Here is a 13,886-nt window from a genome sequence, read left to right as displayed (position 1 = left end):
CAAAATGAATCAGCAATGCAAAATATTTTTCTACAGTTTCTATGATTTTTAGAACTTTGCTGAATTCAGATGCATTTTACAAACCTTAAATGCTTCCTAACTCTTTATCCTTATAATTTCATACAAAGAGGGAGAGGGATTCTTTTTTCAGAATTGTTTTAAAAGTGTGAAAAAACACTGACTGAAAATAAATCTGTTGCTAATCATAATAAAAAATAAACATAAATTCATTTAAGAAAAACTGCTTATAGATTTAAATTCTGCATAGATCTATTAATTTATCATTTCAGATTTTCATTCTGAAGATCAATCATCTGAAAATCAAAAAAACAGAATTTTGAAAGTCTGGAAAATTGCAAAATGTGTCGCCAAATAGCAGTGTTTTTAGACAAACAGAATAATATGTATACATATATATATTAAGAAACACTGAGAGTTCAAGGCTAGTAGATTTTTCTTAGAACAGGAAAATTTATTCAACTTTGTTTCAATATATCTTCTACAAATTCTTATGTCTTTGAAGATCTAAACAAACACCAGTGAAATAAAATCTCAACTAAAATAATAATTTTAACCTTCAATCAATTTTGGTAGAATGAGAAAGATTTATTAAAAGAATTATTTTTCAGTTAGTGAGCAACAAGCAAAAAATTGCTGAAATGAATAATTGATATTTTGATTATTAAAATAAGAACGTATATATACAAACTATTTACTTGCTCCTAAAATTGAGATAACTCATATGTACCAATCTAGCATGTGCAAAATTGATAAATTATTGTTTTTAATAGCTGAAACAGTATGTAATAAATTTTGAAGACATATTCAGAAATTAATACAGAGCATCTAGAAATCTAATAACACATGCACTGAAATAAGTAAGAAACTTTAATGAAAAAAAAAAGGCATGTTGCTGTGGATAGAGCATAATTGTTGTATATATTTCAATCCTTTCTGATTGTATTTTTGTTTTTTTGTATTGTTATAGCACTGAATTGTTTTATTTGTTCATTTTATCATTTTCATAATGTTATACTTTTACGTTGAAAATCTAATTTGTGTGATTTGATGCTTATTACACAAAAAGAAAACTACTAAGTTATTCTTGATCTATTGAAAGAACCTGCTTGCAATTGCACCATGAAAAGTCATAGCAGAAATTAACCGGAGTATTAAAACTTGCAAGAAAAAGTCTGCTAAAATTGATTTAGAGGGATTTAAAATGCCCCTCATAGCCCATAAAAGAAATCCTTCTCTACCCAATAATGAAGAAATTCCTAAACAAAATAAATTTAAAGATTTAAAACATGAAAATGAGATGGAACAGGAATTTTCAGATTTAGACACTGAAATACTCCAACCAAAGAAAACAGATCATATTCCCGCAATCATCATTTCCAAACTTGAAATAGCTGGGAAAAATTAAAAACACAGATTAAAACGTTAGGTATTGAAAAAATAAAAGGGAACTTAAAATAAGATAACATGACGATTTGAGCATTCCTCATGCTATTTAGGAAAGTTACAAAGATGTTTTTAAAGCACAAGGAGTATCCTTCCTTGTGTATTTAACGAATGCCTAAGCCTATTAAGGCTGTATTAAAGAAATTGCCAAAACACATGAATATTGATAAACATGTTGGAAGAATTAAAAAATAAAGGAATACCCATTATTAAAATATGGTAGTTAACCAAGTTTAGAAAGGGCTAAATAATTCTCTTACCATTCTACGTTGGGGTCAAAATAAAAAAAAATAAAAAACTGAAGGAAAACAAATATACAATATCAATACAATTAATAATTTAGATGTTCATGTAGAACTGTATAAAATCAGACTGAAGTTTGTGAAATTCCACGATTACGGTCACACTCGTTCAACCTGTACAATAAGGAAAGATGCTTAAAATGTGCAGTTGCACACAAAACTTACTTGTGCAAAAGAAATAAGGATGAACTGCAGGCTCTCTGTATCCTATGTGGTGAGAATCACATTTCCAGTTACAAAGGTTATAAGAAATACCCGAAAAATAAAAAACAAACAATATTCAAACTGAAAACAGCTAAAAGTTTAACCCTCTTACTAACTTAACTCCGACTAAAGTTTAACTCCAGCTTTATCCAGTCAAGAGATTTTTTGTCACTCGGTATATATTAGCTTATAATCTATGATATTTTGCTTTCTTACTTTCTTTAATAATATAAATGTCATTTTAAAAAATGTAAGTTTATGAAAATAGAGCCTAAAGTAAGTAAATATACTTAGCTAATAAAGGGTCTTTAAATACATATATTCATGAAAAATTCATAAACTCGAGCCACTTAGAGGATAAATTACAATAAGGATGATTTCCCTACCCTTCCGAGGAATAAAACTGGAGATTCAAACCCTGAAGATTCAAAAACCACAAATACCGTTTGGAGTAAGAATATTAAAAATACTAAAGAAACCTCCACTTACAGACTGGCTCAAAATATAGTTCGATCAAACTAAAGATTTCTTCAAAAAAAATTAAATGAGCTAAGATTATTATGCAGAAACTAGAAATAGGCATGGCTGCCCAAGATTATTTCATAAATCTTAACCTCAAGTTCTAAACTTACTGCACTACTTTGAACTTGCTCAGCAAAGATTTGCTATGTAAACATATATATTAGTTATTAATTAATTGCGAGCAAGCACACCTTTTCTCATGAGTAAAGTATTACTAATTCTGGCCTAAGCTGTTGTAGCCCAGTGAATAGAGACAGTTTCTTCTACTACTAGGCCTCGATTTTCGGCTTACCTGTTTCTTCAAATTGTGTGCATCAAGATTTAAAATTGTGCTTTTAAAATGTTTTAGAATATTTGAGTTATTTTTATGCTTAAATTACTCCATTTTTCTCACACTTCAATGTAAACTATTTTATGATCACAGTGAATTCATTTTGACTACAACCAATAGATGCTGGCACATGCTGGAGATTCTCTCATACTCACGGATATTGATATAGTCTTGCTTCTTTTTTCACCTTTGGGTGTTAGGTGTGTTTGCACTGTATTTTTCAACTACCATGAGAGGTCTTAATGATGATATGTGAACTTCTGGTAAAAACTCTAAATAGTTGAGACCAGTATCAGAATGATGATCCTAGGGAGTTCAGTTGTGAATCATTTGTGACACTTAGTGGTAGCAGAATTACAAATTAGGGTTTACCCTGAGAGTGATTTAAGAAACTTGACACTATATTTCTTGGGCTGAGGAAAGATTGTTAAATATACCCTTTTCTGAGTTATGTCTAGCTATTATTTTGCTGTGTGTGCTACTTATTGCGCTTATTTTCATAATAAATTGTTCACTTATTCCTGCTTATTATTTGAGTAAGCAGAAGCAAGATTGGACGTATTATTTGAATAAACATCAATGACCTCGCAACAATATAAAATTATTATACAGTACAAAGTCTTTAATCCGGACTCATCGAGACTTCGGCGATTCGGGATTAGGAGTTTTTCCGGATTATAGATCATCAATTTAAATTTGGTAAGATGGCATGCAGAAATTATAAAATTAAAAATATGAAACTGTAATTTATGAAATAAATAGCAATTATGATCTAAAAGGGTATCAAAATTTACAAAACAAAAAAAGCTTAACATTTATTTGTTTACTTTATTAAACATTTCTTTCAATTGTAAGTTGTTAAAGTTGCTTCATTTTATGTGCTAATACTTTCTCTTTAATTCTATAAACAGGCATAACGTCTTGTTCAGCTACAAAGTTCCGCTGTTCAAGTCATGTAATTGCTGTGACGAGAATACCGACTAACTTGTCAATCTAAATTTTTTCGTTTTCACTAACCTCTCTGTCACTTTTTTCATGCCTTTATCCATTTTTTTCAGCAATTCCACTTTTTGTTTGATGGACATCGAAACATGCTTTCACTTTATAGATTCTTTGGCAGCTCCAGAATCGGAAACTCTTTTTGACATAATCAAAAGTTCAAGCTTACTTTTTATAAAATTGCTCTAACAGTCTGCAAAAAATAATACGCTGGATCCAATTAGAAGATTAAGAAACAATACAATCTGCAACATTAACTGAAATAGATAATTAGATAATTTTAGTTTAGCTTATACCGTCCATTATACATTAAACACGCATGCATAAACGTCTTATGCACATGCATAAATGCTATGCATGCACAGAAAGTTTGTAGCTTTGAGGTCCGGATTATAGATCGGTCCGGATTATAAATCATTCCGGATTATGGACGTCCGGATTAAAAACTTTGTACTGTATACACCATATTTTATCTATTAAAAATAAAATTGTGAAGGAAAGAAAAACATTTACCATTGGAACAGCAGCAGATGACCATGATACAAGAACTATTATTGTGTCAAGAATATAATAATTTAAGTTTGATCCAGCAGTTCCCTTTAGGATTAAATTCATCAAAGGCTCTAGTAAAAATGCAGCATATGGTTGTAGAATCTAGATGGAAAATTCATAATAGAAAGGATAACTATTTGAATAATTTTTATTTTGAAAAGCAGCTTCTGTTTCTCAGAAGTAAATGTTATGGACATTAATTTATAATTCTTACAGTTCTTAGATACTGTTCTTAACTTAATATGTTTCACAAACAATAATCAATCAACAAATGTACTATTCCTTCACTTTTATTTCATTACACTAATTAAATAATATGTCAGCGATGCGAAATAATTGATACAAAATAAGCGAGCCATTCTACATGGCTGTCACAAACACAATTCTATCAAGCAATTAATTTTGTTGCCACACATAAAGTTCAAAACTAAAGGAAGAAAAACAAAAGGAATTTACGCTGTTTGAAACAATAAAATGAAGCAAACGATACTCTACATAAACATCCTGGCCCTCTACATAAATCCCCTGGGATTTCAATTGTTGGAGCATTTTGAAACTTCTTAGTCTATAATAAAAGATAAACATAAGAAAAATAATACAAAATATTATATGCGAAGCAGTTCATAGTTTTTAGTCTCAATAGGAAGAGGGCACAATTTCATGACTGGTCGTTTTATGACACCATGACCAGGTTTAATACTAACAACTCTGACTTTATGATCTGAGCCTGGATGAACAGCAATTATTCTCCCTAACCTCCATTTAAGAGGTGGAAGGTTGTCTTCGTTGATGAGGACTAAGTCATTGACTTCTAAATTGTTTTGACTTTTTGCCATTTAGGTCTTTGCTGAAGCTGAGACAGGTATTCTTGACTCCATCTTTTCCAGAAGTGCTGAAAAATAAACTATCTCACATGCCATCTGTCAAGGTGATTGAAGGAACTATAATTTAGGTCTGGTTCAGGTATGGCAGTTAAAGACGTTCCTATTAGGAAATGACCTGGTGTTTAATGCAGTTAAATCATTTGGATCAGCCGATGTGAGACACAATGGTCTAGAGTTGAGACAAGCCTCAACCTGCACTATCAAGGTCTGAAATTCTGCATAGGTCAGCACAGTATCACCAACAGTTCTTTTTAGATGTTATTTCATTGACTTTACTGTCGATTCCCATAGTCCACCAAAATGGGGAGATGATGGTGGGTTGAATATCCATTTTATTTCCTCTAAAGACAAAAATTTGTGAATTTCTTGATTTTGCTTACATTGCAAAAAAACATTTTCTGATTTCTTTGTCTGCACCTTTAAAGTTAGTACCACAGTCACTATAAATCTCAAATGGTTTCCCTCTTCTTGCAATATATCGTTTCAATGCACTTAAAAATGCCTTTGTTGACAAATCTTGCACTACTTCAAGATGTACTGCCTTGATTACAAAACACACAAATAAGCATACGTAACATTTAAATGATTTTTGTCCACATATTGCACGATGTTTAATCATGAACGGTCCAGAAAAATCTATTCCAGTTCGATGAAATGGTCGCGATTGTGTTACTCTAGATTCCGGTCGATCAGCCATTATTTGACTTGCTGTTTTAGCTCTAAGTTTGCAACACGTGTACAAGATCTTACTACTTTTCAGATAGCAGATCTAGCAGCTATGATCCAAAATTGCTGTCTAATTAAAGATAGAAGAAGTTCTGGTGCTGCATGCAGATATTTGACATGAAAGTGTCTAATTATGATTTCTGTCAGATTGTGTTTTGAAGGTAATAAGATTGGATGTTTTTCATTTTCTGATAGTTGTGCATTTTTCAGTCTTCCTCCTACACGTAACACTTTGTTGTCATCTAAAATTGGACACAAGCTAAGGAGGTTGCTGTTTGTAGGTAAGTCCTTTCCCAACTCCAAACATTGAATTTCTTTAAAAAAGTGAAATCGCCGTATTATTCGGACAATACAGAAAGTTGCAGCTCGAATTTCATTACTAGATTTAAAAAAAAAAAAAAAAAAAAAAAAAAAAAGACGTATTTTTTTTCTAGATATGCTACTTTAGAATTTGATATGAATCTTAATATCCAAGCAAATATGCACTGTAACTTTGGAAATGAAGATATATTTGATATAATAGCAAGTTTCTGTCTTGCAATGCCTCTTCATCTATAAGAATATTTTTAGACAAGGCAATCTCACTGCACTTTAACCAAGAAGGACCACCACAATTGATGAGATAATAGTTCTGCAGGAAATAACCCACGTGAAGTACAATCAGCTGGATTTTCTTTTCCATCAACATGACTCCAGTTCTCAGGTGGTAAGATGCATTGTATTTCAGAAACTCTATTGGATACGAATACTTGCCAGTTTTTAGGATCTAACCTTAGCCATGACAACACGATTTGTGAATCACTCCAAGCTTGCACTAAATCAAAATTTATAACTAATGCAGCTTTTACAGACTGAATCAAGCGTGCCAATAACACTGCTACACATAATTCCAGTCTTGGAATCGTAATAGATTTTAATGGTGCTACACGAGTTTTAGCTGTTACAAGCTTAATATTAATGTCAGAGTTATTGCAAGTTTTGATATAAATAACTGCTGCATAATCTCTTTCAGACGCATCACAAAATCCGTGAAGTTCACATCGAAAATAATCAGGTAGCAGAATTTTCCTAGGTATATTTATAGAATTCAAAAGTTTAACTTCTCTTCATAGATTTCTCCAATTTCAATCAATCTCTTCTGTTACAGGATCATCCCATGATAATTGTAATTTCCACAATTGCTGAAGGATCATTTTAGCGAGAATTACAAATGGAGCTATCCACCCCAATGGATCGAATAGCTTTGCTACGAATGACAAAATAATCCTTTCAGTCGGAACACTTTGATACTCTATTACACTGACATTACATTTGAATTCATCATTGTCCGGATGCCATTCCAATCCCAGAACTTTCAATGTTTTGTCTTCTATTACACGATGAATATTGTCACTATCTGTGTTTGTTAAGCCAGAGGTTTTTAACAATGGCGGTTCACTTGTCGACCATTTGTGAAGCTCAAAGCCACCCCTTTTCAGCAGTTGTTGCAAATCGTCCATCAATGCAATACCTTCCGAACTATCTTTTACACCAGCTAACATATCATCAACATAAAAATCTCTTAAAACTATATTCTTTGCCTTTGGAAAGTTCAATCCTTCATCAATCGCTAACTGACTCAAAACTTTGGTCGCAAGATATGGAGCAGCTGCAGTTCCATATGTAACTATTTTCCCAAACGACAAACTTGTATTTGTTTATACAGACTATCTCTCCATAATATTCTCTGAAAATCTCTATCATTTTCATGAACCTTTATCTGTCTGTACATCATTTTAATATCAGCGGTTATTGCAATGTTATGAAGTCTAAATCTTAGTAAAATACAAATTAAGTCATCTTGTATTTTTGGGCCAATCATTAGCGTATCATTTAAAGAAACACCTGTGGTTGTTTTAGCGCTCGCATCAAAAACAACTCTCAATTTTGTTGTTAAGCTAGAGTCCTGCAACACGAAGTGATGTGGGATATAATAGTGTATATTCTCTAATTCATAATCTGTGTCTGGCACTAATTCTACGTGTTCTAGTGAAAAGTACTCTTTCATAAACTGAATATACTGGTTGTAAATTTCTTTCATAGATAACAGCCTCTTTTCCAAGTATTGAAATCTTCTGTGCGCCATTTCACGGGAGTCACCTAGAATATCTCTATTACGCCCAACCTCGAATTTAGAGCAAATGGTAGATCAGGACCACGTTTGACAATTTCTCCCGTCATTAAATGCAGAAATACATTTACTCCAAATAAAATGTCAACTGGTTGTGACTTGTAAAATAATGGATCAGCTAACTGTAAATCATTGAAGTTATCGAAGACAATTGATGGCAAACATACATAGGCAATGTTATCTGTCACCTTGTCCAGTACAAACGCTGATGTTGATACATGAATATCACTTTTAAAATGAGAAGTGAATACTAAATCGACTTCCCCATTACTTATAGTATTAAATTCTCCTAGACATGATACAGAAATGGAATTATCTTTCACTCGTAATCCTAATTTCTTCACACAATCCCTTGAAATAAATGATCTCTGAGATCCAGTGTCACATAAACATCTACGCTTCACAAATTGTTGTTCAGAATTTTGAACTTTTACTAAAGCAGTACACAATAAAATGTGACTGGTTTGATTACCTTTTGCATTTGAATCATAATGAGAGGCACAAACTGTGGCTGAAACATCCTTAGGACTAATTAATTCATCTCTTTTAGGGATAGATTGCGTAGGCAGAGATATACTGTTTAACTGAGTTTTATTCTTTGAATTATTTACAATATGCAAAATACTGTGATGCTTCTTAAAGCAATGTTGACATGTATTTAAACTCTTGCATTTTTTGAGTAAGTGCATATTAGATAAACAATTAAAACAGTAATGATTAGATTTTACAAATTCTATCCTTTGCTGAATCAATAAATTTAGAAATTTCGAACATTTGGCTAAACTATGACCTTCTTTACAATAACCACAAAACAAAGTAGCAACCAGAACATTATTCTTATTTTGAAACACAGATTTAGGTACCTTATTACTTCTTAATTTGCTATTTTGAAGTGTTCTTGCATAGTGTTTTAGGAATTCAATTAAAGTCGCAAGTTTTGGAATCTCAGTACATTTTAACTGATGTTCCCACCATAATTTTGTAGAAGGATCTAATTTTTGCAAAATTAAATAAGTCATTAAAGTGTCACCAAAATTATCAATGGTTTGATTCAATACTTCTAAAGTGCAATTTTTGAGCATTAGATAAATTTGTATTATTTCTTACACAAGCGCTGAAAAGATCTTTAAAAGCTATCCATTCTGCAATACTACCACCAAAAGTCAGTAATGTTAACTTGGGTAATTTAATATTGTCAAGAACCTGTTCTGAAATTACACTATTAGAATTATTTTTACTATTTTGATTTTTTAATATTTTTTCACTTTTAAATTTCCACAAATAAATTTTATCTGTGTACTCCTGAACATTATCTATTTCGTTTTCTAATTCTTCAGTATCTGTAATTAAACTTTCGATTTCAGAATCAAGCTTCCTTAACTCAGTTTCCTTTTGTGTCAATAATTCGACACATTTCTCTAGTTCTATTAAATTAATTTCATCTGCAGTTAAAATAGTTTCAATTTTCTGTACATAATTAGTAACATTCTTGCGTAAAACCATTCTTTTTGTTTTAAAAGTTATAAGTTCACTCATAATTGATCAATTCAAAAACAGAAATTGTTCTTAAATCACTTAACACTATTATTAAAACGAAATCGAAACACTTTTCTATGCTGTATTACAACATTGTTCTTAAAATTAAATAACAAATTAAATGAAAATTTTGTTCAAAATCCACTTACCTCACAAAGTGGAGTAATTTTTCACCAACCATATCCATATTTGCATTGTTAGAATATGCTTAGAACAGTCACTATCTTCACTAGCTCTCCGGCTAGACTTTTGACCAACAATAAATGTTCTTAACTTAATATGTTTCACAAACAATAATCAATCAACAAATGGACTGTATTGCTTCACTTTTATTTCATTACACTAATTAAATAATATGTCAGCGATGCGAAATAATTGATACAAAATAAGCGAGTACATGGCTGTCACAAACACAGTTCTATCAATCAATTAATCTTGTTGCCACACATAAAGTTCAAAACTAAAGGAAGAAAAACAAAAGGAATTTACGCTGTTTGCAACAATAAAATGAAGCAAACGATACTCACATAAACAGATACATTTTGGTACATTTTGGAATTTGCATATTAGGCAGTACCCAGGAATACATCACAAAAAGTTACTGTATCTGATCTTGATTCCAATGAATAGACCATTTAATCTCCTCCAAATTCTTCTAAGAAAGGTAAGAATTTTTATTTTTTTCTAATTTATACACCCTATGCCCCCTTTTTCAACATTAGATTCAGAACAAATAGAGCAAGTGCTTATCTGTATCTTCTTTTTGGAAAGAGCTAATCTTTTCTCCACAGAACAATGTCCCCCCCCAATGGAAGCACTAGTCATTATTAGGCTTTGGCACAACTAAAGCTGGAAGGTATAATCATTTATTAAGGATAAACCTACTAGGTGGGCTACTATTGCCTCCTATGAAGGGACAGACAATTTACATCCATACCTTCTCCAGTATGGTAGTCAGGCCCTTTGATATGGCAATCACTAACCATTTTCCCGTCTGGGTAACCCACAGAATAAAGTTGGTTCATCTAAATTTTTACTACATTTTGTACGTTTTGTATCATTTGTTTACTAGAGCTACTAAGAAATGAAGCAAAAGCAATCCATTATTTCCAGTCTTACAGTATTTGAGAGTAGGCATAGTAAAAACTGCAAACGTTCAAATTTTTATGCAATGAAATGGTACACGGCTGAAAATATACAATGGCAATATAATGTTGAGAATATTTAACAAAGTCTTTTAAAAAGAACTAGGAATTAGTTTCAGAAAGGTCACTTGTTACTTAGCAGAACTGATATGAAGGCAGAAAAAAGCTGTGGAGAGCAAAAAATCTTTTGTGATTTTGTATGTGATTAACCAGCAATAATCAGTGGAAATAAAACTATATATTTTATTGATATGCTGACATCAAAAATATATTACATGACCAAAAAGTGTCAACAGATTGTTGCTGGTGTATCTGCAAATACTGGCTGACATACAAATACCTAAACTTCAATAAATATAATATTTTTTAACACTTTTTCAAGCTAATTGGGCAATTTTATTAATTTTTAACAGTTTTCATTTAGAATATAATATTGAAGACAATACATTAAAATAATATTTATCAACCAAAATAAATAAATAAATAAATAAATCATCTACAAACAATTACTGGAGGGGAAATCCAAGATAAGTGAAATAAAACAACAGACTTTTATACTTTTCACTCTGCTTTCTTAAACAAAATGATGAAAAGATAAACACGAGGCTTTCATGAAAAACTGATTTTAAATATTCAATATTCAATGAAATTCAGGTATGCATCAATTACAACAACAAATACACAAATATCTAAAAATAAGCTTTATCAGTGTATCAGTCTAAAAATAAGCTTTATTAGAGGAACAGACTTAAACAGTATAAAATGAAATGGTGAAAAATAGAATTCTGGGTACTTTCTGATTATTCACATCCTTATCGGCAAGCAGCAAAAAAATATTAATGAGGCAGCATGCCACATCACATCATATTTATGTGGCAACTCATGGTGTGGCTGAAAAGTATTTATGTGGCAACGAGGTGAATTCATAGCATACATCTGCTCTATTAGATGTGCAACACTACAGTTTCCAGATGCCATTCTCATACAAATTTGTTAAATGAAAACAAACTGCTATGTATTGTGGACAAAAAGTATTTTCTTGAAATTTAGTAAGTCTTTTATTATCAATGATTCTTGCTTTTTTAAATTTTAATAGTCTTGCTTTCTTAAAATTTTCTTTTACTGGTTGATTGTTCTCATGTGGAATTCTTAGTATGTCACCATTTTGAAAATGGCTGTTGCCTTTCATGCATTAGTTTGGTGAAACATTAATGGCCAACGAGTTTGTAACATTTTTGCAGAATGCAAATAAACAAAGAGTGCCAAACTATGGATTCTGTTACAAATTCATATTTCAAAATCCATAATGAAGATATAGAACATTTCCTTTATCCTGTTTTAAAAATTATTATCTTGTTTATAAACTGCACTAATAATAAATAAATAATTATTTTTACTAAATGTATTGTCGAATTACATATTAATTCTATATCTCATGTTATTGCACCACTTAGTGAAAGGCAGTTCATTCTAAATAAAGATGTTATCAAGTAACAGCAAGAATAATTTGAAATGCAAGACAAATTTAACATTAATAGAAATATGCTGCTACTATGAGATCTATATGTAACAGGAAAAATATTAGTGCAGAACTAAAATACATTCCTTAAAATGTTAGTGATCTCATGGAGTAACACATTAAACACAGTGCAACATTTATTGATCTTTTAATTAAATATTTAAAATTACTATTGCAAAATTAATAAAAAATACTTAATTGGAACCTTTACTTCTTTGAAGCTTCCGATCTGCATAAAAATCATCTCATTCAAATTAAAAACCCCAGTTTCAGTTCTTAGTGTCCTCTTTTAAAAAAGACTAAACTTTCTTCTCTTTCAACTGAGAGAGTTAGATGGTTCATTTCTTTTTATTACAAGCAACATTATCAAATGCATTTTCAAGTTTTAATAACTCTCCCTACATAATATACGGTTCATCTATACTTGCTAGCTACCAAAGAGAAGTGTATTTCACTCTTCAAACCATATCCAGAAAAAATTTTCATTTATTATTCCTGTTTTTATAGTAAAATTATTTATTTTTAGAATACTAACTTATCTAAATTCAAAACACCATTCCCAGGTATGTAATATTAAAAAAGAATATCAGAAATAATACTCATATGAATGACATTAATTTAATCATAAAAAGAGAGAAATTTGTTTAAAAAACAATGAAAAAACTCTCAATAGCACAGGTATGAAATACTCATAAGCAGCCAGCAAAAATCACAAGTACTTAATGTATTAAATTAATCGCAAGATTTACAAATCAAAAGAGATAAAAAGTCTGTAACATTCTAACTTTCCACAAGATTGATATGCACAGATATATAATATAGTCCCATACGATATATATGTGAATTATTAATTAATTAATTAAAATAAATGTTCTTGTTTTATACAATTACAAAACTATTAGATAACTAAAAATTAAAATGAATGTTAATTTCATATAAAATAAGGCAGTAATTAAATTTATTTCATAAAATCAAACATTATTATATTAAATAATAAAAATAATTTTTGTCCACATATAATGTTATAAAGTTATTAATATATAGAGTGATCCTTCATTTTTCGCAGTTAATGGATACCACAACCTTTCACGAAAGCTGAAAAACCACGAAGTAGGATTTGGCCCTAGGAATTTTCGTGTATGTGGGTACAAGTATGTTTTAAATATGTAAGCAGTATTTATACTTTACACATTTAAGACAAAAATTAGAACAGTATACGTATTTACTTAAACGTGTCAGTGCTAATTAATAAGGTTAATTACAAAACCTTATACAGTAATAAACATTAATTAACATTGCTTTCTGAGAGAGGCGAATAGTCTTGTGTTGGTGGCAGAGGAGAGGCTCTTACTTCACTCGTAGAAGCTTTAGGCTCACTCGGAGACTCTTCTGCTGGAGGCGCTGACAGTAGAGCCGGGGGGTTTTCTTTGGCGAGAAACATGGTGATGGGTAGTTGTTGTCTTTGTTTTTTCTTTTCCTTCAAAATTCCCCTGTAGAAGGACATAACCCCATCAACACGATTGCTGGACTCG

General features: G+C 30.9%; 1 protein-coding gene across 4 annotated transcripts in view; it reads right to left on the bottom strand.

Annotated features, from left to right (window-relative positions):
* The window catches only part of LOC118204935 (DNA-dependent protein kinase catalytic subunit-like), a 601,004-nt gene that overhangs the window by 277,298 nt on the left and 309,820 nt on the right, over window positions 1-13,886 (bottom strand). For all 4 annotated transcript variants that reach the window (XM_085815460.1, XM_085815459.1, XM_085815458.1 and 1 more), the window contains one exon: window positions 4,336-4,476. In XM_085815460.1, coding sequence (XP_085671586.1) covers window positions 4,336-4,476 — 141 coding nt within the window. The remainder of the gene's footprint in view (window positions 1-4,335; window positions 4,477-13,886) is intronic.

The sequence above is a fragment of the Stegodyphus dumicola genome, chromosome 4 (genome assembly GCF_044657685.1).
Source record: "Stegodyphus dumicola isolate Sdum_Otavi_A_Nest chromosome 4, ASM4465768v1".
NCBI classification, from domain to species: Eukaryota; Metazoa; Arthropoda; class Arachnida; order Araneae; family Eresidae; genus Stegodyphus; species Stegodyphus dumicola.
The sequence above is the reverse complement of the archived record's forward strand: the minus strand, read 5'-3'. Positions and strand labels throughout refer to the sequence as shown.